The 24102-nt window shown below is 39.4% G+C and overlaps 1 protein-coding gene across 2 annotated transcripts; it reads right to left on the reverse strand.

The window, feature by feature from the left end:
• Positions 1 to 4181: 4181 nt before the first annotated feature.
• On the reverse strand, positions 4182 to 20791 carry usp46 (ubiquitin specific peptidase 46). Of its 2 annotated transcripts, XM_044129139.1 has the most exons (10): positions 20299 to 20791; positions 18636 to 18743; positions 13877 to 13957; positions 12296 to 12509; positions 10638 to 10876; positions 9487 to 9563; positions 9298 to 9381; positions 8943 to 9140; positions 7974 to 8052; positions 4182 to 7898 (listed from the first exon to the last, which is right to left on the reverse strand). In XM_044129139.1, exons 2-10 carry the CDS (start codon positions 18636 to 18638, stop codon positions 7797 to 7799), a joined length of 1077 nt encoding a protein of 358 aa, XP_043985074.1. In that variant the 5' UTR covers positions 18639 to 18743; positions 20299 to 20791; the 3' UTR covers positions 4182 to 7796. The 2 variants fall into 2 exon arrangements, with proteins under 2 accessions (XP_043985074.1, XP_043985073.1); XM_044129138.1 differs by lacking the exon at positions 18636 to 18743 and having other exon boundaries at positions 20299 to 20789.
• Positions 20792 to 24102: the final 3311 nt, after the last annotated feature.

A 24102-nucleotide genomic window follows, 5' to 3' on the forward strand; every position in this document is an offset into this window, starting at 1 on the left:
CCCAATAAAAGCAGCTCGAGTTGATCTCAGCTGCGACATTCTCTAAACAAACTCACTTGGCAGATGAAGCTCGACGAGGACTTGCTGGAAGTTTCCCTCTGGAGAAACTTATTTTTAGGACATTTTCCCCATAAGTGCTGGTCTATATAAAGCTCAGAGTAATGACCAAATTACGCTTCATGGAAATATTTGGACAATAAAGAAAAGAAAACACAAACTCATAGATTTGTTCTTCAGTTATTTAAAGCTTGAATGAGAAGAGAGGAATAAGTTGGTAAGACTCGTGATGTGTCCTAAATAATTATACAGTTTGTTTGAGGCTAAAAGACATTGCAGAAATAATATTTATGTTTTCTGAGACATTTCCTTCTTCCAGCTTACCCTAATTGTGAGTACAATATTATTCACCCTGCTTGCAAAACTATTCCAATACAAGGAAAACCGCAAAAACTTTAAATCTTACCAAATATTTTTGGTCTAGTTTCTAGTGCTAATATTTTAGTGCGTTGGAAATAAGACAAAAGTAACTTACAAATAGCTTTTCAGCAAGACATAGGAGCTTGTTTTAATTCAATAATTCCTTAATATTGTTGAAAAAGTTCTAGCTGTATTGAAATAACCTTATAAATGGAACAAAGTTGTTTTTTCCCCCATATTACAGGTCTTGTAATATGGGAAAAGTGTTAAGTGACTTAAGACAAGTTTCTATTTCTTGCTGAAAAGTTAGTCTTATTTCAAGTCAATTGAAATATGTGCACTAGAAACTAGACCAGAAATACTTGGCAAGATTATGTCTTTTTGCAGTTCTGAAGGTTTCCTGAATCTAAAGAAACATTTTGACAAAAATAACTAAAGTGAAAGATAGAAGGTTATCTGTGACCTTTGATTTAAAAAAAAAAAAAAATCTAGGTAAAATAAAGATGTATTTTGAGCATGTGAAGTTTGTGTTAACATCAACATCCACTTCTTCTGGTCTCTGTATCGTCAGCCATTAAACGTCTCGTGGACGGAGCGGAAATGAGTTCCCACCCTCCAGTATTTGTGTCTTTGGTTTCTGGGAAAACGCAGAAGGTCCGGCAGAATGTTCTGATGAGACGCATATTGTTATTTTCTTTTTCTACAAAGTTTCTCTCTTTCTCTCTCTGTTCGTCGCTGCTTCTCCCTGCAGGAGCTGAAGTGTTTCTAAGAAGTCTCTGGGATGTTTCCATGGAAGCCGAGTGAGAGATCAGCGAACCGCTCTGGACCTCCTGTGGTTCACTGTAGCTCCATTTCGAACTCCTGAAGCAGATTACAGGAAAAGACGAACTGACTATACTCACTGGGAAAGACACCAGCTGTGTTCAGATCTGACATTTTGATCGCCGCTGATTATTCAGAGGAGCTTTTTTTTTTTTTTTTTTTTTTCGCGTGTAATTACCGGGTTACATCAGTGTGTTATAAAAGAGGACTTTGAACCACTTAGAACCGATCCAGGCCTTTTTCTTCTTACAACTAGGAAGCTTCCGGAGTCAAGACAGGAAGTTTAATATTTGTAACTTAGTTCTTGGAGACATGTCTGGTTCTTGAATCTCTTCTAAGCTTTTAAATCATAATCTCCCCATTGCTTGAGGACCTTTTTCCTTCCACTCGACATTCCTTTAACGTGTTTAAGTACCACCTCCTGCTGAAAACTTTTTGCATGGTTTGTAATATTTCTGCAGATCAATAAAAAAACAGCAGATGTTCCATAAATGAGTTTGGTCTCAAAACGGTCAAACATCATAAAAGCCCTCTTTAATAAAATCTATTTAACGTGCCTAAATAATCAATATTCATTATAGCTAAAATGTGTTTGTGTTGACATGCAAACACACTTAAAGTAGTGCACAGAAAAACAATTTATGTTTTTGTGTTGGTTTGCTACATAAAACAACAACATAAGAAGAATCGGTGTTGTATTTTGACACAATGTGAAAGTGCTCGTGGGATATTAATTATTTATAGAGCCACTCCCTATCTTAACTCGTGGAAATTTTACATGGGAAAGGGTTTTCCTGGTTAATTAAATAAAAAAAAGAAAGAAAAAAAAAAGAGAGAGATTCCTTCTAATTCCTCAATCAGAACTTCCTGTAATCCATGCGTTAATGCAGCACACAAAAAGGCTTTTCCAGAACTTACCCGCCTGCCGGTAATGAGCAGGGAGTGTGCAGTTAATGAGGCGAGTTAACGATGCAGATGATTGCAGTGATTAAGTCAAATTAAAATCCTTTGTGTGATTCGCAGGTGTCCTTTGAATGCTGACTGAGTGGAGGCCGTGACGCACGATAAACGCAACAATAAAAGAACGATGGTAAAGGCTCCCCAAAACATTTAAATGTGTTCGGACGGGTTACCAGTCTGGAATAGAAACTAATAGTTTCAGGGAAATGTTTGACTTTTGGACACAATTTTTTTTTTTTAATGAAAATGTACATGTTGTTTTAAGAGAGAATGACAAATTCCCGACAGAACTGTGTTGCAATGAATTATTTAATTATGGATTGTAACGTGTACTGACAATCTGGCCACTGCTCCTCAGAAGAACATCGACACCCTTTGAACCTCTTCACATCATATTTTAACCTATTAGGGGTTAGAGTACAAATTAATTATGCTGTATTAAGCATAATTACAGCATTAATGCTGTATTAAGTCAGCATTAATGACTTAATACAGCATTACTTCAAATATGTGTGGAGAAAATAAAGCACATTATGCTAATTCCTCTGTTCTCATAGTGACATTTTGCTGTGGGAATAACTGGTCACAGTGGTTGATGGAAAGATGGATTTAGTTAAATTAAAAAAAGTAAAAATGCAATCAAAACTATTAGGTTTCCAGCAGAACTCTAATTCGAAACAGCCAGCAAGATTTACAATGGAATGTTTTAACTTTTTTTGGTCTATACAGGGTTTCCTCCAGTGTATTATAAGCCTGTCGGGCCACCAGGATTTACTTGTGCCCCCACCAGGCGAAGTATTCCTTTTTATTTTTTTTATCTTTTTAAAATGTTTGCATTTTTAAGACTTTACTCTTGGTTTTCAGGTGTCAATCTTCCAATATTTGAACAACACATCATTATCAAGTGATATTTTTCAAATTTCCTGTCAACTTTACACAGTTTTTAACTCGAAAAGAAGACGGGCCGCCGGATGACTGACTGTCCTACCACCCAACCACCAGGCTTACCAAGTTTTCTGGGGGAAACCTTTACCTAGAAAAATAAAACTCCATTAGAGCTGCACACGTTATATTACTTGTATAGTAATATAACGGTTATTCTATCTACAGTGGAAAATTTGTAATTTTCAAAAGAACAAACATTTTAAAACGTTTGATCGGGTGGGGCTTTTGCACAAAGAGGATGCAAAAGTTTTTCTCCAACACTGAAAAAAAATAAATTAAACGAGCGATCCAACTTAAACATATTGTATTAATTGGTTGCAAGTAATCAGATTAAGTTCATCCAAGTTAATTTATTAAATACATTAAGTGTTCAAGATAGACAAACGGAAATATGAAGTAAGTTTGACAAACTACTTTCACTTACCTTTGACCACTTGACACAATGTATTTAAGTTGCCTGACCTGTTCAGTTTTTTCAGTGTTGGAGGAAAACGTATGCATTCTCTTTCTTACGAAAGATTTTTTTCCTCCCCACATTTCAAAAACCTGGAAATAATAGCTTGTTCTCTATTTTCAGTGTTTAGGATTCTGACGTGTGAAAAGTTATGGAGAAAATGTTTACACGGAACATGTAAATGTAAAAAAATATTATTGGTACTTTTCACGGTAGGCGTACTGTTAAAGTCCAGTTATGTGAAACTGGTTTTTCTTTGCAGTTACATAGAAATGCCACCAAAGAAATGTGGCTCTAAAAATGATCAGCACAGGTCGACTGAATAGAAAGGCGTGACGCATTTAAGATCTCTAAAGAAAACTAAAGAGTAATTAATCGTTTTCCTTCTAATTCACACTTATGCTTCGCTTCATGTTGGTCTGTGACATAAAATCTCATCAAGAGACACAAAGATGTTTGTGCGTTTCTCAAACTTTGACTCAAAACTCAATTGTGAAGCAGCGCTCCACTTCATGTGGATTCTCACTGAAAGCGTCGACACAAGGATCGCCTCTTTGACGGAATAAAAAGAAGCATCCAGAAGATCAGTTCATTGTCATTTTTATTGAACACAAGAAAAAAGGTCATTGTGAAGGGTGTTACACTGCGGCTCATCTTGCTAAAGCCTCGAATTATCACTGATAAAGTGCACTTGCAGTTATCTGCCACGTAGAGACGGTTTCGTCCCGTCGTTCCCCTCGCCCAGGCCCATTCGTGTCCGACCCGGTGCAGAACACCAAGACGCACCAGGACACAGCTGAGGTGAGGAGGAGTGCATAAGTTAATGGAAGCTCGGCATGTTTACGAGTCCGTTCACATCGGCTCCCGCCACAGTTTTGTACAGTCTGAACCCATTATTATTATAACAACGTGACAGACGTGAGCGTCGGCGCGTTCCTCTGATGACGTGGTTGTGGTTGTAAAACGGCAGGCCTTTACTCTTCGCTGCCGACTGGCCTCAAGCTTAGCATCTCTGCCATTTCCATATCTTCGTTTTAAAAAAATATTTCCTATTCCTAGAGGTACTCTTCTACTCGGCTACACGAGCGTGTCTTCACGAAGAAAAAATAATGCTCCGCTAAAGACGGCTGCAAAGTCAGCCTTTGAATCCGGTTTGGCACGTTTTCCTCCGGTCGCGGAGCGCGAGAGCGAGAGAGAACATCCGGTTCTTCACTTTCAGATCCGTCTGTCCTGCTTCGCTCACGCAAAATTATTTATCCTACCTTTTACCTATGATGTGTGAGACGGTGATTCCTTACTTATGTGCAGCAAACAGGAATGTCAAAAACATTTTAATTATTATTTTTTTTTTTTATCTTTTACTAATCTACAGGAAATGGCCAAAAATAATAATAATAATAAAAAAGAAACCTTCTATTGGACAAAAATCTACAGTACAAAGGATTCACAAGGATCCTTGGGCTTCAGGACTCCAGTGTGCTACGTAAAAAACATCTGACAAAAACCAAGACGAAACAAGCGAGCTGGTGTTCAATGTAGGAACATGGTAAACAAACAAACAAAAATACAAAACGCAAAAACATCTATGTGCAGTTCCAAAGAGATATGTAGTTAATTTCCCAGTAGGGGGGCGAGTTCAAGAGAAACATTCACCGCACATCTCAAACGTACACCTCCCCTCGTTAAAATGACAGCTTTTAGTCGTAAAGACTGGAACCATTATAATTAAACTTTGATATTATTCCCACCTTTAATCCGACAAATATTCTGCGATTCAACTGGAAAACTAGTCGATTAGAGGTGAAAATGTAGCAAAAGCTTTCATAAACCTGCTTGCAAAAAAATGCGCCCGGTCTTAATCTTTTGCTTAATTAAAGCACCTTTAGATTCCATTTCAGCGTTCGTCTTTAATTTGTCCGCGCCTGTTGGATCAGAATCAGCTGAAAAGTTTTTTCAGATTTTAGAATTTCCTTCCATAAATGCAGAAGCAACAAAGGACGACAAATGATGTAATTGTCCAAAGGCACCAGTCAGCAGGAGGTGCAAAAAAGTGGCATATTGAAAACAGTCATAATTACTAGAAATAATGTGGGGAATGACAATGACTGGACTTTTTTTTTTTTGTCCTACCAAATATGAACACAACACTGAACTTTCAGCCACAGCATGCAACATCCAGAGTGAAACATGGTGGTGGCAGCATCATGCTCTGGGCTTACTTTTCTTCAAAGTATTGCCAAGTCAGGAAGCAGGCATGCCTACAAACTCCTGGCTAAGGTGGCTGAACGCCTGAATTCAATCAAAAGTTGCATCATCAAGTACAGGCGTTAAAGTTGCGGTATGTAACTTTTATTTAAAAAAATAAAATGTTTACATATTTCTTTATAAAGTGACAGTATGAGATAAAATCTCACTCCTCCCAATGCAGAATGCAACACTCCCAGTCAGAAACAACCAATCAGAGGCAGGAGGTGTGTCTTAGTGCTGCCAATCACACCAGTTGACGCGCTGCTAAATGTGATAATGTCAGAGAAACTTTTTACCGTTACAGGAGAACTGCCGTCATGATGGCCATGCTAACTAGCCTTAGCATTCATAGCAAGCTCAGCTGTGGGGGAATAACTGTAATTAACAAATATGTAAAAATATAAATAAATTTTTTAAGTAAAAGTTACATACTGCAGCTTTAAGTTGTGATCACATTTGTGCAATCAGGTTGTTGGTGCTTTTTCATGTCCAGTATGTTCATCCTGAACAAATTAGTTTTTCTGTTAATTTGTCCGCGATATGTCATCGCCTCACATTATATATGTAAACATATATATAACAAAGGGGAGTGTAGACTATTGAGATCCACTGTAATCCGATACAACCAGACACGCCGCACTAGAAAATGATTAACGAATAAATAAATCAGCTACTGATCCCCCAAAAAAAAAAAAAAAAAGAAAAAAGATGCAAATGCTCCATCTTCTCCACATTTGTTACCAACATCACATATTGCACTAGTTTGACTTTTCGATGCACATCAAGAGGTTACACCGTTGTGGAATGTGTCACCTGACTTCATCTTTTTAACCCACAAGCTTTACGTTGGCTATTACAGGGAGCTTAGGCAACATACTATCATTTATCAGTCAGCATAAAAAAAAAACATAATAAATATAATAAATTCAATAAATAGTTGGTTTCTTTTCAAACAAAAAAAAAACAAAAATTCTGCCAATTCCAGGCATCCATTTGACGGAAAAATAATCTGAGTTGCACCAATTAGTTGGCCAGAGATTAGAATCAGGCAGTGCTCTGTTAATCACCTCTAATCTCTGAATAAATGCATTTTCTAGCTTCGAAAACACACCAACCAACCACTCTGTCTTTTTTTTTTTTCATCATAATAGAACGGAGATAATTTTACAGTTCTCTCATTTTCTGTGTTAATCAAAACTGCTGTCAGTCAATCTGTAGCCCGCTTTTTCCTTTTCTTTTAAACATCCCCCAAGTCTCGTATCACAAAATTTTATTTGGTCAACAGCGGATCAGAGCTGATCGGTATCGGCATGGAAGCGCTTGATTGGTGCGTCTCTAAAAAGCAGGTGTGGAGTTTAGAGTTTGTGGCTCAGTTAGTGTCGAAGGTTCTGATCGTTAGCTAATATTTTACAGCTTCGGTGGTTTCGGATTGACGCTCAGATATTGCTTCTGATTGAGATTCCTCTGCGGTTCGTACAGTGTTTGTCTCCAGCTTCATCCAGTTGCTTAAAAGTAGCCGAAACATTGGGAACAGAAACAGCCCTACTGAGAGGAACCTTGACTGGGTGGCACATGATGGACCTTACATAATTAAATCTGATATGGTTCAGTTTCTGACCACCGTCTGCAGGAGAACCCCAGACTACCAGGTTTCTACGTCTGCAGGCGGCTCCCAGCAGCAACGCCACGGTGCTGAGCGTTTCTGCTTTTCCTCAGTAAAGTGCAGTCCAGATGCAGGTGACTAAAAGACTAAAGGAGAAGGAGAGATGAAACAAAAACGAAACAAAAACGAAACAAAACAAACAAAAAAAAACACCCAGAAGAGAATTGGCACACATGTCAGAGAGGTGGAAGGAGCAGGGAGTGAATGTGGGAAGTCTGGGTCTCTCATCCTAAAAAGGTAAATAAAAAGAAACTCAGTCTTCGATCAGTCGCTGACCCGGCACTGGCGTCACTCCCTCGACTGGTAGAAGAGGATGTATCCCGACTCTGAGTTCTTGGAAATATCTGAGGTAAGTCCGTAGAACTCCTCGATGGCCTGGGCGTCGATTTTCTGCACGACACGGGGAGAAGGTGATCAGAACAGAGAGCGCCCAGACGGACGGACAAAGGCGGAGGAGCGACGCACCTCCACTATGTCGTCGTCGAACAGAAGCCAGAAGCCGTGGCTCTTCACTATGGTGATGTAATGACCTCTGTTGGGGCCACTGAGGTCACAGGGGGGGAAAAAAAAAAAAACGGGATTTAATTTTACAGAAACTGCTGCCGAAACGCAACAAGTGGCTCTAAAAAAATAATAAATCGACTAATGTTTGAAATATAAATTTGATAAATGGTGGTTTTACCTGTGGATTTTTTTTTCTCCATGTGAAAGAAAAACATTAGTGATATTGTTTTAGATCCTTTTTATTTTAATCTGTTTTTATTAGTCATTAAATTCGAAACTATGTACTTTTCAAATAAATTTCAACATCCAACATAAGGAAACATATCCATCCTGTGCAAATATCTTGTTCTTTCTTCATTTAAAACCTAAAACAGACAGAAGCACGGGTTCTGTAGATCACCTGAAGTAGATATTTATCAAAAATTACAAGTTGTCTTTCTGTTTTTAAAAGTCTAGTAACATCTTAGATGTTGATGCAGACCCCTCTCCACAATAGCTGTGTTTCCATGGACAATATAAACGCGCAAATTGGAATTCCAAAAATAAATTTGAATAAAAGAAACATGGCGATTTCAAAAAAATTCTGGGGTTTTGAAATAAAACGTTTTGGCGCTAGGATGAGGTGGTTTTCCGTCTGTATCGAAATTCAGCAAAAGTCCAGTGGAAACACTTTTTTCGCATCACACCAGTCGTGTGATCAACAACCTGGCAGAAGAAGGAAGAAGACAACAGGAAGTGGTAGGAGGAGGATGGAGCCGCTTGCTTTTTAATGTCGTGAACAAACTTATTCACACGATTTTTATTGCGGTTCTCATTTAATGGAAACGCAGCAATTACAAACTTATTATTTTTTTTTGACATTAGCGGAATATCGCCAAAGTTTTGTGAACATTTTTAATGGAAACGCCTCCTTCAGATGGGCGGACTCACCTTCCACAGTGAACCACCACTGCCACCAGGTCGTACATGCGGTCCAGATTTACCGCGTCTCCGGATGTGTTGAAGAGGCGGAGCTCCAGAGGGAAAACCACCCGATAGGAGAGCTTGGTGTAGCGGTGCAGCTGCTCCATGTACTTGAACCTCTTCAGGTGTAGCGCCAGGATCATAGGAAGCTTCTTCACTCGCATCCTGCAGAGTAACAGGCAGGCTTAGGGAGAGACATCTGTGTATTCACACACACAGTTTAAGACCACACACACACCAAGCATTTTATTGAGATTTTATGTGATGGAGTAAAAGGAAGCTTCCGGAAGTGCGAATGCTTTAAAGTGCGGACTTCACTGACCGTTTCTGTGCTTCTTGCTTGCTGCAGCATGTTTCACAGTAGTATTTGTATTCACTGCACAAAGTCTCTGTGTTACTGAAGTCCCTGGAGGAGAGAGCATGCCACCGGAGGCTGAGTTAATCTGAGCCTCCGGTGGCAGCTGAAGCTGCTTCTTCAGCTGGGATTCAGCGTGTGATAAACCTAACCTACCTGAGACAGTGTGTTATTGATGTGTTCTGCTCCACGTCCACAGAAAGATCCAGGAAGTCCTCATCTTTGCTGCTGACCTGCAAGACAGCCAAAAAACTCCAATGCATTTTTGCCTGATAGACTCAGAGAGGACAGGGCCCCTCCATTTAAAACTTTCCAAGACCACTATGAATGAAATTTAAGGCTTGAATTGCAACAAAAGAATTTGACTTGTTACTACAAAACATTAGCACCTCTAGCATCTTCTGTGTCAGATTTAGTGAAATCTGGGACAGGGAGACTAGTTTAATTGGCCAACCTAATCAGATAATCAGTTATAATTGCAGTTTACTAATTTGTATTTGTGAACAAACAGAGGTCAAACTCAAAGACTAAACTCACAGCATCAGATTGTTGCTATGGTAACAAAACAATCTAACTATGAATGTTGTTCTTTTACAAAGTGACAACATAGACAGACTTTTACAAAGTTTGTCTATGTTGATTTCTGTCCATAACAAATAAACTTAAATAAAAATATATAAAACACAATTGATTTTGGTAAAGTCATAACATTTTCAAATAGGTAACACTGGCACTTGATGACTCTCATCCAGCCAACTTGGCAGTAAATTGGTATTTATCCATGATTGACAAAAGAAACCTACCTAGCTAGCAAGAGTACATTAGCAGCTAGTTAGCTTTAGCCTGAAGCGGCTCGAGTCACAGAACGGAATGAAAATCCTGAACTGTTGCCTGATGGGAAGTCCCTCAAAGAAAGAAAAACTACATAGAATATGCAAGATTAAATCGTAATTCCTCAACAAAATTCAAGACATAGTTAAGGCCAACTTACATTGTTTTAAAGAATCTAAGACATTTTAAGACCTTAATTTTAGATGCATGAATTTAAGACTTTTTAAGGATGTGTGGAGAAGTGTTTTATTTTCATGTATTTCACAGAGGAAGCGTTGCCTTAACACAGGGCAGAGTCTTGGGTGTTTACAGGGGTTGCTCAGGGCAACCTGGCCTTCTGCTCACCCTCAGAACTGTGTAAACAAAGTCTCTATAGATCACACCTCCGAATTTAGGGTTACGCGCACACACATGCACACACACAGACAAAACCGTGCAGCATTAAAAACAAACTGAACAGCTCTGCTCTTACATACTGTTTCACAGTTTAAGCACCGCGTCTCATTGGTCAGAGTGCCTTGGAAGATGTCGTGAACCCATGTGGGCTCCGTTTTGTTCTCCATCTCGGCCTCGGCGGTGACAGCCGTGCCGTTGTTCTTCAGGCGCCCGTTCTGCTTCTCCTGCTTCTTCTCCTCCTGCAGGATGTCCGCCACCGTGTTCAGCAGGTAGTTGAGGAATTCGTGGGCATCTTGTTGCATGTAGTTGTCGAACAGATCTGCAGGGAGATGAAGGTGGGGGTGGAAACAAAAATCGCTGTCAGACAGAAACAAGTGGGTCAAAATGTGTGCAGTTTGATCATATAGTGGAGATTTTTTTTCCTCCCTTATTTTGATCTCATACTGCAAGAACAGCCTGCAAGCCCCTTATGAAACCCTCAGTCACATGTTGTTTAGCCCTGTACATTTGTCTGCTTTTTTGGATCCATTTTGGTTTCAGTTTTCTTCCAAAAGGGATCAGTGTGGATGTTTACCAATGTGATATTCATCTGAATAGAAAAAAATAAAAGGACTATTCTAGGAATGTACTGATATGAAAACCCGGGGCGATATGAATATCCGATATCGGCTGTTATGGCCGATAATTGATATAAATATTGGATATATTTCGCTACCATTGTGGCACTTTTAGGGGGAAAAAATGACCAGAAACAGGTGGCAGCAAAGTAAAAACAAGAACAAAGTAAATATTGGTTGTTCATATTAGGACAGTTTTATTAATCGGACTGAAAAAACTTGAAAAATGGCCAATATCGATGTTAGTGCTGATTTTAGAGCTAATTATTAAAAAATATTTAGCTCTAAAAAATTTTTGCTATATGTTGGCAAACCTGGACATTTAAATGCAAAACGTAATATTGTAAATATGGACAAGAGAATCAGAAGCATTAACCCTTTAGGTCAATGGGTCAATGGGGACACCGGCGTCCTCAAGGCAGTCAAAGGGTTAATGTGAAACAAGGCACATAGAAATAGGATGAAAACATGTGCTACTCTTTGCTACTTTATCATAAATCTAAACAGTATTTTTTCTAACATCGGGGAAGAAAGTGTGTAACAATGCGAGTCTCACCTAAAGATGTAATAACATTAGCGTTAGCACTGCTCCTCCTGACTCTACCTCTCTATAAAAGAAAAATCAGTTTCTGACTTCTGAAACTGCAGGCCAAGTAAACAGAGTCAGATTCTGCTGATAATACATACAGCACCTGTACACACCCCTGTTCTCATGCATAATGTGAGAAGTGAAACTGAGAAGTGGAGGAGACAAGCTGAGCAGGGGAAAAAAAAAAAAAAAACTCCACAGAGGAGGCAGCTGACCAAATCAGTGCCCAGACAGAGATCACATTGTTCACTCATACATAAAGGCCTTTCTGAATATGGACAGTAGAGAACAATCAGGCTTTCTGTCAGCTCCGCTCTAAACGACCTTACCACCAACATGCAGATGCCCTTCACCCTAAATATTCAGATTACATTAGAGCTGAAACGGCTGCAAACACACAACACAAACCTGAGCTCTCCACGTACTGCGTTAAGAGAACAGGAAACCTCCCGCTCTATCTGAACCACACAGCGGCGCAGCGGTTATCCGATTATAAGCCGTAGTGTGTTTTAGTCAGCCATGGCGCGCTCACCGTTCTCCTTTCGTAGCCGGGAAATGAACTTCTTGGGCGGGATGACGCCCACTTTCTTCTTCTGCGTGGCGATGGAGTGGAAAAGGTCAGTCAGGCATGTGAGCAGGTTCTCCTTCTTCTTCTGCTGGGCTTTGTAGGCCAGCACGTTCTCCCGGAAAGGCCGGCAGAAGTAGAGGGCCTGCAGCACCGAGTTGCAGTAGCACGTGTTTCCGAACTGGGGAGAGACGGAGACGGAGGAGCCGAGTCAAAACAAGAACTACGATATCGTCCAGGTGTACTCTTAGTCTGCAACGCGTGTTTTCATATAAAGTTTAATGTATTTTAATAAGATTTAATGTGATGGACCAACACAAAATAAAGCAGAATGTTTTCTTTTACAACCAAAAAATCTAAAAAGTGTGGCATGCATTTGCATTTAGCCACATCTGCCTTAAAAAATAGAAAGTAAAATCCAGATCCTCTTCTTGACATCTACAGCGAGACAACTTCACAAGACACACCTGACCTTTATGAAGGAGCGGCAAATAAAGAAATTAAACTATTTTTTTAAAGAAGGGAAGAAAAATAGAGGTAAAGAAACAAAAAAAGGAAAGGAAAGAAAAAAATAACTAAGAAAAGGGAAGAAAAATAAATAAAAAGGATATAAAGGAAAGGAAAGGAATATAAAGGAAAGAAACAAATAAACAGACAAATAAATCAAGGAACAAGGAAAGAAAGAAACCAACAAATAGGGAGCAGCAAAGCAAGAAAGAAACAAAGACAAAGAAAACAAGCAAAGAAAGAAAGCAGGGAAGAAAAAAAAACTCTAATCAGATGAGAAAATGTAGCTTTCTACCCTTAACATCACCCTAAAAACACCATTCCCACACTACACCTGGTGGTGGCAGCATCATGCTGGCAGCCAGAGTTGACAGGAAGATGGAAGGAGCAGAAAGAAAACTTCTTAAGAAGTTCCCCTTCCAGCAACCCTGAACACACAGCTAGAGGTAGAAAGGAACGGTTCTAATCGGAGCACATCTGTGGTTAGAATGGCCCAGTCAAAGTCCACAACTGAATGCGATTAAGATTTAGTGGAAATACCCTGAAATTGCTTGCTTTGGGGGGTGAAAGAAGAACAGAATTTCTAAATGTGGATGTGAAAAGGTCACAGTTACAGTACTGACTGGGGATTGGTACAGTGAGAAATATAGATGTTTATTTTGAAAATCATGTTTCATTTCTCTACTACATTATAATTATACTCTACTTTGTGTCGGCCCATCACCTTAAATCCCAATAATTTTTTTATTATTTTTTTAAAAACAGAAATTTGTATCTGTAACAGGACACATTGTGCAAAACAATGAGAGTAATTATTCGCAAGGTCCTGTATTTAGTGGAAATGTCGGGAAACGTGTTTGTTTACAGCCCTTTAAAGATGCAGGACGTCCCGTGATTAACAAACAGCTCTGTTACCTTGAACGCCAGCTGTCCAAAAGCAGACGTGACTCGCCCCCCTTCGCCGTTTTGTTTTGAAATAAGACTCCGGTGTTATTTGGCAATGAGTGTTGTGAATGCATGAGAGGAGTTAGTGAAACTCACGTTGACCAATCCGAAGTAGTGCTCATTGATCGGGAATTGCTCTGGGCCGATGTCTTTCTCCAGAGCGGAGGCATTGGTGCCCTGAGGGAGCAAAAACATGAGACATGCTGTCAGGATCGCCAACATGGCCGCCTGCCGGACGCCTTGAAGTGACAGCGTGCTGGTCGACTACAGTCAGGGTTTTCTCTAGGGACTTTTTAAACCGTGGCAACGGGTTGCTTGCACGAGAGCGGGTTACACAACGCTGCTGATTAAATATTATAATGAAGCAGCCTTCAAAATGTACATACGTTACGGTCACTCAAATGCAGCAGAGGTTAACATTAGGCTTGAATGCAGCCAATTTAACCTTCCTTAGGTACTTTTCTTTTCCCTTTTCTCTGCTTCGGACTGCGGTCTGTAGCTTCACTGAAAGCGGTGCAGCGCACAGTAGTCAGCAACACAGCCGGACAGGAGCCGGTGGTGTTGGTCAGGCCTGTCTCAATAATCAATAAATCAATGAATTGCAAGATAACCCCATAATTTCCATATTGACATGATTTATCATTTATCACTTTTTTTTCTCTCTTTCTACCAAAACCTGGATGATAAAAGTCTTCAGTTTGGTGTTTTGGTCTCAACTAATTGAAGGACAATTTTGTTTACACAGTCTTCAAAGTTAATTGGGGCCTGCCCATAGCAATGCATAAGGAGAGCAGTGACTGACTTGCGAAGCAAGTCAGTCACTGCCTCCATGCATTGCATGGCAGGCACCTATTGTTCTACACCCAATAGAATGTCTCTTTAAGTATTATTTATTATTCTTCCGTCACCCGGAATGCGGCTCGTACCGCTGCGAGCCCACCCACAAAAGTGATATCAAAACGTGCGGCTCGATCCCGGGAGGTGTGCTATTATTTTTGGTGGGATTTGGAGTTACCATGGCGACGTAAAAAGCAAAAAACGACCCCAAAATCACTAACGAGCTCACCAGGTGCAACTCTCATCATCAAGGGGACGAGGCAACCAGTAAATCCTGAAAATACCCTATTTTTGAGGATTTTCTGTGTCATAACTTTATGTAGAAACACCATTCAAACTTCATTTTGTAGATACGTCCGTGATCTCTTTTAAAGTGAGATATGAATTACGGTTTGTCCACAACTTCTTTCTGCGACCCAAAGTTTTTGATTTTTGGAAAAATCAGAGTGTAAATGCTCCTCCGCTAGAGTGAGAGTCAGAGCGACATTTTGACCCCAAATAATTTTTTAACTCGCCCTCACGCTCACAAATATTGCATGATTGGTATGAAACTCGGTCATGACATTGATACGCATGCCTGCTCCGGTCAAATGTTTTCAAAAATTATCTAGTGCAGGTTTTCTCCAGGTGCTTCAGAGCAAAGTCATGCGCCAGGGTAGCAGACAGATCTCACTGATTCACTTCCATGTATTTCTAAAAAATTTCTGACCTTGGCACACACTTTTTTTATCTCATCGCTGTTAATACTGTGAGTGAGGTAGAGATATGAATGGCGGGACTATGTGAGACGACAAATAGCCTCTCATATGCTTTAATATGTATTACGGTTAGGAAACAGTTGTTTGCAATGCTTTTTTTGGTCAAACTGGCTGGCTCAAACAGAGAATTGTCTCCCCCTGGATGTCTCACTCACAGCTGGCAGAGAGGATTATTCACCATGGCAACGGAACCCAGAGCAGGGAGAGCTGCTTAGACTACAAATACGCATCACTGTAGTTCTAACTACTAGTTCAGTTAAAACAGAGGAGGACTGAGCTGGCCTTTAGAACTACTTGCTGCTATGGGCTGTATATAACTCATTTAACCCTGTCACTGTTACACATGGGATGAGTTTGGCCCTTTGAAATGAAGCTTACTGAAAATTTCAAAATAAAAGCCCTTGAAAATTTTTACATCAGGTAATTGCTTTTTTGAGTGTTATATGACTGATTTAATCCAATGACTGTTACACATGGAATTACTTTTACCCTTTCAAATGAAGCTTAACAAAAATTTCAAAATAAAAGCCTTGGCAATTTTTACATCATGTAATTGCTCTTTTTGGCTTTATGTGACTGGTTTATCCAATGCACTCTTACACACTGGATTAGTGTGGGCATATAGGATGAAGCTTTCTGCAAATTTCAAAATAAAAGCCTCACGGCGATGCAATAATATAGAATGCTTCATATTCTTCTCTCAGGTTAGGGAACTGCCTTGAAGCAAGGCAGTTCGTTCATTAGCATTAGCCTTTAGCTTAAATAAGCTATTAGCTATTTTCTGACTTATTAGCCATGTTTAGTATACTTAATGGTGTAGGTCAAGTATAGACAACATGCTAGTGAGCTGATTATCATGCTGAATCGTTCATGTCCATGTTAGTCAACATTCTTGTGATTCTCCACATGCTTCTTTTGAATTTTTGAGCTAAGCTTAGCATTGATGCAAATTTTTAGCATCAGAACGCTGGGTCCAAACCGACGGGCACACTTTGGCAGGCCCCAGTTAAATTTCTTCAGGAATTTTCTAGTTTTATTTGATATTTTGTTTATTTATTTTTACTTAAAATGTGCAAACGTTCGTTAGATTTTAGAATGTGTTCTTGAATTACTATTATTCCATTACCAACATTTTATTTTAAAAAAATGCTCTCAAAACAACAATATCATTGTTTATCACAATAACTTCTGGGACAATTTATCGTCCAGCAAAATTTATCGGACTGGCTTTTCGGTTCGCCATGATCTTACATGCAACGAAAGGATCCGATCCTAAAATCTGTTTCGGTCCGGATATAGACATTTTTTTTCTTAGGTCAGGTATCTGTGACAATGCGTCAGCTCCAAAGGGCAAATCTATTCAGTCTAGTTATATGTGTTATTATTTATTTTACATTATATCTAGGATTTCTAATTGTTGCAGTTTATTTTTTTTATGTCTGACCAAGGTAGTCGACTTGTTGCTTTTCCGTTTTATTTTACATTGGCTGTTAAGCTCCTAATTGCACTGGTTTAACAGATTAAAGATGTATTGTTTTTACATGTTTGACCCAGCATGTGAAGCTATTGGTGTATGCTATACTGGGGAAGAGCAATCAAATAAATTCATAAGTCAGTACATTTATGTCTATGTTTAAAAGTTAAATCAATTCAGGGCTGTTTTTCTGCATCAGACTGACATCGGCCGATACTAAAGTGTATCAGATATCTGTAACGGAAGTGAAAAAAGGTGGATCGGCGCGATCCTAGAGGATAATAAAGTGCAACAACTAAAATGGATCCATCATAAAGGCAGAAAGGTCTTTCAACGTTGGAAACAGATACGCTCTACGCGAGCAGAGTCATGTCAAAAGTCGGGAGGATTTAGCTCCTGGTTGCAGAGACGGAGCACTTATCTCCTGTCACAGCCTTTTCTTTTGTAGGAGCTCAAAGCTTTTCCAAATGAACCGCAGCTTTGTTGAGAGACCACAGCGGACAATTTAGCTTGGGGATGTCTTTGACTTTTATTGGCCTTCATTTCTGTCTGTCAAAGCGCAGTCTGAATGCCCCATTGTCCGTTTATCCGCCTCCAGAACACAAACGCAGGACTGCAAACTGTCTGTACCCATCATAACAGGAAGGGCTGCTAATGCGCACTTTAACTCTACCTCTAATATATACAGAACATTTATGAGAGACGGAGAAAAGACTGACGCAGGCTCTGTTGTGGGGATTTAAACTCTTACTGGCACTTTAAACCAGAATGATTACTGCTTTCAGTTTTACAATTGGTCACAACGAGCACAAAAGTGATCTAAAAAGTAAAAACACTAAAGTTTGATATTTTCCAACCATGTAAAAGACATGCAAGCATTGATGTTCTGCCCAAAATCAGACAGGTCCACTCCTGACCTCAATTACCATGCAGAACATTAACACTGTTTCTGACAACCAGTCACAGCGGACAGTAAACGAAGAACATGAAAGTTTTACAAGTTTAGTTTTGGTTGACGTGTACAATTGAGTACAATTACATATTATTATTGGAAAACTGTGCCTATTTACTTTGGGACAGATCACTTTTCACAGAAAATAGGACAGATTATGATGCCTGATCAAGCCAAAACATCACCTGTTGATTTAATGGAGTCATATATCCGTATTTCCTTACAGTAGACCATGAGGAGAATATAAGACAAAATGCTTTTTAAAGCAGGTATGAAAGATTCACACTTTAAAAGGTCGGAACTGATGAAAGTCTTAAGCATCCTGAGAGAGCTGGCGCTAATTTGGAACCCAAAAAAATCATCTGTACTAGTCGCTAAAAACTGCAAAATGTATAAAATGACCAGCACTTGAGGATCTATTAAGATTTACTGATCAACAAAAAGAACATGCTTAATCCCATCAGTCCTGCCAATCAAACATTTTTCCTACACCCCATCAAACTAAATATCTTTTATAAAATTTGGTCATATATCTCTGAACCACATAACTAACGCAAAACAAAAACAGCAGACAGTAGGTAGCCTGCCCTGGTGGTCATTTGCTTTAAAAAATAAAATCAATTATATTTGCTGCAGGGCAGGACAAGGAGAGAATCTCTTAATTGTTTTCCTCAAATTCAGATGCGTTCATACAATGGCATTATACCTTTAAAAATCCAGAACAGCCCAGACGGTGATATGATTGCTTTGTCTTTGGTTATCCTAAGATCATTTAAAATAGCTAAAAAAATACACACCAGCAGCTTTATTTAAAGCAACATGCAACACACTTACCATCTTCAGTCAGTGTGTTTTAAGAATGTCTCCGTACTTTCTTTTTTTTTTTTTTTTCTTGATGTCACACAAGGTAGGAGAGAGTCATCGTCCACAGCAAAACAAGTTCTGTACCAACAAAGGCCACTCAGTGAGGAAGAAGACATTAGTTCAAAAAACAGCATAAAAATATAAAAGCAGCATGTCATGACATCAACCGCTAAATGAAAGCTTTGGGTAGAAGTGGGTCAGTGACCCAAAGCACGCTGCCAGATTAGCTACAAAGTCTCTTTAAGGACAACAAAATCAGCGTTTTGAAGAGACCGCCACAAAGACGTCAGTGGAAAAACTGTGGGCTGTTTAAAAAAAAAAACAGAAAAAAATGTCTTTGTATATGAGCGAGGCGGCCAACAGACTTGACTCAGTTCCACTAGTTTTGTCAGGAGGAATGGACCAGAACTCCTTCAAAGTACTGTGAGAAGCTCATGGAGAGAAACCCACAACTCTTGACCAAGGTCATACAGTTTAAAGGACAGTTCTACCAAATACTGTGAAAACTTTTCTTTGTTTTTTTTAAAAGAATTTGTAGAAAGTAATTTGAAAACTCAAGTGGTTTTCTCTCATTATTGTGGCGTTTGTGAAGCAGGCATAATTTGGTAATCCTATGTGGCCTGAACTCACTGAATATAGCACATCGAGACAAAATAAGTTTACCGTTTTCTTCACAGTGTACATAAACATTTGTTTTCAGTTGTTTTATACCAACTGTGTCCGACTCTATTCCCCCCCCCACATCAGCTGGTGTCCTGCATGTTTCAGATGCATTTGCTCCAAAACAAATGAATCAAATGGCTGAATTACTTCCACAGTACACCTCTGTTTTTGGAAATGAAAAGATACACATCTGCATTCACATCAAAGGGTGTTTCACGGCTTTTGTCAAATGTTACAATATTAATTCTTTAAACCACATTTACAGACATTTTTTTGTCTTCTGCGTAAGCTTGGCTCTGACTTAAAAAACAAAACAAAAAAAAAACAAAACAGAAAAAATAAAGAAAATGTAAAGGATTTTTCTACTACAATTTTGGTACTCCAAGCCTCCACAGATCAAACCCCACAATACATGGATCAGTCAAACCTGCACTGGATTATCATTGCTCAAAGTCGTGCAGGGATAAAGTATAATAGTGTAGAAAAGCAGCGCTCAGAGAAGACTAACACTGGCGGGTTTTGACATCAGTGACCCGTCTAAATAAAGCAGGGGCCAGTGGCATTAACACAGGCATTAAGTCTGTTCTTCCCCACTCTTCTCCAGCCATGAACACAACGTTAAACTCAGATTAGTACAGACTCCTGCTCTCTGCTGCAGCTCCACATTATGCAACCAGGACCGACAAGCTGTCAGGGGCTCACGAGTCGCTTCATTCTCCTGTCAGCCACAGCTGACAGACGTACAAATTACCCACTCTGTGGGAACACGCCGGTCTGGTGTCCGTGGCCTGCGTGAACAACAAGACCAAGAGGTGTTTAAAGAAACCCCGCACGGCTCCCCGTGCATCCTCCTGTGAGGAGTCCCAGTCCGGGCGCAGGTGGGAGGCAGCCCAGCCACCAACATCCCGGCCAGAAAAGGTTAAAAACTGTTGCTGCAAACCAATCAATAACAACGCGGAGGTTTACTCACCATATTACAAATGGAGGCGATGTTTCTGACAGTCATTTAGTTCACAGTGTCCCCCACACCGCCATTTCTATAAAATAAACAGAGCTGGGCGACGCTGAGAAATGAAGTTCATTCGCAGCCGCGGCTGGAGGCCAAACCGCAACCCCGGACGTCGGAGAGCACCATGCAGCTGGGGAAACACCGAGCCGAGGGCCGCGCTGCGCTCACCGTCCACACGGCTTCATCCTCGCACACATGTTGAAGGAAGCTCAGCTTAAAAACTGACAGCGTCCGGAGGAGAGGAGAAGTTACAGGCGGCAGGTTGCTAGCAGCGACCAGAAAACTATCCCACTGCGCGAGGAAGTGATGTAGTCCCGCCCACTAGTGCAAAGCCCCGCTGCTGATTGGTCCAGAGTTACAAGTTTGATTGACAGGACAGACTGACCACACACAGAGCTGCACGGTGAAGTTTAACTGAGTTGCAACCAATCACCATCAACTAACTGAAAATATTGATCTAGGGACATGTAGTTTATTTGAGGAAAGCGAATTTTGCACCGTTCATACAAAGAAATAACAATAATAAAAAAGAAACAATAATTAAATAACTAATATAGTCAACGGGTTTTCTTTTCTAATATATAATTAATCAAGTAGAAATATTTAAACTCTAATACGGGAGGCTTCTTCAAAAACCTCGTTCAAAAGTGAATTTCCTCTAGTTTATCCTCTAGTTTTGTCCCTTTATGCTGTTTAAATCTAAGCTAATTAAATGTAAATTTATGTTAAAATATAAAATCAAGTTATTGGTATAAAAATTGTATTTTATACCAGTCACTTGCTATTCTATCTTAATTTTATTAGTGTTTATTTTTTTAATTGTTTTAATTTGAGAAATAACGAAAATAATGGCATATAATATAATGGCATATAGTACTAGTATTAAATAGTTTCAATCAACTGCAATGTAAATTTTTTTTTATTATTCCAACTTTGATCATTTTTTCTATTATATTTTTTATTCAGCTATCCTTATCTCAATGGAATATAAGTTATACACATTGTTTTTGTTTTTTGAGGTGCTCTTTATGCAAAAGGTGACTTAAGTTGACATTTATCTACATATTTGGTATTTATTCACACATATCTGTAACAACGTTGCACATAAAATATCTGCTCAGCTTCCTGGGAATATGGAATAAACAAAATGGTTAAATATCCTAATCAGTAAGATTATCACACATAATTTATGATAATTACTTTCATTGTTGACACAATTATAACTTTTGAAACTACCATTTAGCTCATTTTATTTGAATTTCACTAGTTTCCTAATTTTAAATAAGACTAAAGAAGTGTTTTGGACTCAAAAGAAAATTTCTACATTAAGATGAAAGCTTTTCACACACTTTTTTTTAAATCTATGGCCTCCTTTCCTGCCTAGAGACATGCCTTGTTCTCCTCAACGTGCTAGTCACTGAGGATCCTTCTTCAAATGACAGCAGGCAGGCCTAATCACTAACCACTGAATTTGGAGGTATTCTGCCCTCTGACCACCAATTAGCCTGCCAATAGGAAAAGGGAGGACATTCATGTCCTTTCTGCAGGGCCCTGCAGGAGCCCTGGGCCCTCAGGATGCATTCATTTCCAAGCAGTTCTGCTTGAGCTTTCACAACATTCCTCTTGGCAATTATCCCTTTAGCATTTAAATGTTAACCAAAACAGATAGGAGAACAACAAATAATTACAACAGACACACTTCAAAAGCAATGGGGAATGAGAGAGTTATCAAAGTACTCAAGCCAAAACAAATAGGAGGATAATAGACAGTCAGATGGGCTCATTGTTGCTCTCATAACCATGCTGTTATTGAGAAAGTTGCTCATTGCTGTGCTGTGTCATGTTTATTTATGAATACTTTAATGGGAAGGGAAACGATGACATGTGAGGGCTCCAGACAGAGATCGTTCCCACGACTTACTTTCAGTCCTCTCTGTATTAGTAGGACTGACTGTGGATGCAGATGCTCCGTTCATGACTGAAGCGAACTGTTATCACTCGTGTTCCTCCGTTTGGTTTCACAGTCGGCATCTAAATAATCAGTTAAACAGACGAAATAAACTTCTGTATGTCTAATAGTCTTTTTAGGCAATGCTCTTTCAACTTCTTACTTTTTGCCACGGTCCCACTCTTATGCAGACTTTTTTTAAAAATTTATTCATCAGAATTGTACTTGCTAGAAATCACATTAGAAATCCTGAGTTGGGTTACCACGGACCTTTTGGACTCTTCTCTACGGAATGCTTTCCCTGCCCTCTCTAGCTGCTTTGCTGTTGACCGTGTAATTTCACAATTTGAGATTTCAAAAATGAAATTGCTTTTGAAGGAAAAAAAAAAATGGAGTTTGTCTGGTGACATGGGAAGAAAACAAAATTGTGGCCAGAATTTTTTTATTTTATTTTGTCATAATAACTCACAGAAGCGATGTGTTTAATTGGTGTGAACGGCTTAATTATAACAAGTCATGTCCACAAACAGTTTTTTTCCTCCCATTTCACCAGACGGGCTACGTAAAAGCAGCTCTTGTTTTTCAGTAAAACGTTTTGCCACTATATGGAGTGGTTTTTTGGTCTTATCAAAATTGGTTTATTTTGCAGAACTACAATGGAAACACTTTTTTTGCATCACACGAGGGGCATGATCAACGAATGACTGTTGCCACTGGCGCAAGAAGAAAGCGACAGGCCGTGTTTGGAGGATGACGCCGCGGCTCAAACTTATTCATGTAAAAGAATAAAAATATTTAAAAAAAGATATTAGCAAAATATTGAGAAAGTTTTGCTCACACTTGTACTGGAATCGCAACCAGTGTCAGTTCAGGTGGACGGTCATGTGTTGACAGGTTTACAGTAGTGCTCTCTTTCAGAAACGAAGCTCTTTCTGTTTTCCATTCTGCTCTACTCTATTATTTTCTATAAACACAATAAAATAAATCATCCACACTTTTCCTTCCACTTCAGAACTTTGCATTATATTGTGTTTGTCTATCACATGAAATACTACTAAGACAAGCTTTTGGAGATTTTCCAGCTCAGCAGTATTTTCCCCTGCAAGTCCTTCCTCTATTCTGCAGGTGAACCTCAGTGCATCAGCTTTGCCTGCCCTGTCATGGCGCCGAAGTGGAACTGCACATGCACGCACATGAGATAAATGAAAAAAAAAAAACCAAAAAACATCTTGAGCTCAGAATATGCTTCCAGTAAATGAGGCTCGCTGCACTACTAAAAAGCACTGGTGACCTTCCTGCGGTTCTGCTTCAACAAAGAGAGGCAAATGAATTATGCATCATTTCCGTGCCGCCAGGAAAATAATCCTTTAGATTTAGCTTTGTGATAGAAAGCACCCTTGTTACATCTGGCACAATCACAGAGGTTAAGAACTGTTTACAACCACGGCTTGAACTTACTCGGTACAGAGAGGGAGTTTCAGGATGGCTGCAAACAGATGAACCACAACAAACGTCTGTATGAAGATCAGCTTACTAGCAATGGCTTTTGAGTCCACTATGATCACTTTGTTTGTTACATTTCTTTGTAAAGGTTTCCATACCACTGAACTTCTGGACACTACTGCCAAAAAAATCCTTCTCTTATTGGGATTTTATGTGATAGGCAAAGTGGAAAACAAAAATACGGCCTGGCTTTTAATTCAGTCAGTTTTACTTTGAGTGCAACTGACAGAAATACCTGCAAACCTACCAAGACATGGCCTAAGATGACAGACGAAAAGAGAGAGCAGTAATCAGAGAAACAAACAAAGAGGATC

Source organism: Gambusia affinis, linkage group LG10, assembly GCF_019740435.1.
Source record: "Gambusia affinis linkage group LG10, SWU_Gaff_1.0, whole genome shotgun sequence".
NCBI lineage: Eukaryota > Metazoa > Chordata > Actinopteri > Cyprinodontiformes > Poeciliidae > Gambusia > Gambusia affinis.

Bases quoted from the DNA above. Each gene is read 5' to 3' on its own strand.
- usp46 (XM_044129138.1), bottom strand. From the start codon at position 20,334: ATGACTGTCAGAAACATCGCCTCCATTTGTAATATG. The intron at 12,510-13,876 runs GTGAGTTTCACT...GTCTCTCCCCAG, and splicing joins ACTACTTCGGATTGGTCAAC to TTCGGAAACACGTGCTACTG. The intron at 9,564-10,637 runs GTATGTAAGAGC...GCTGTCTTGCAG, and splicing joins GGTGCTTAAACTGTGAAACA to GTCAGCAGCAAAGATGAGGA.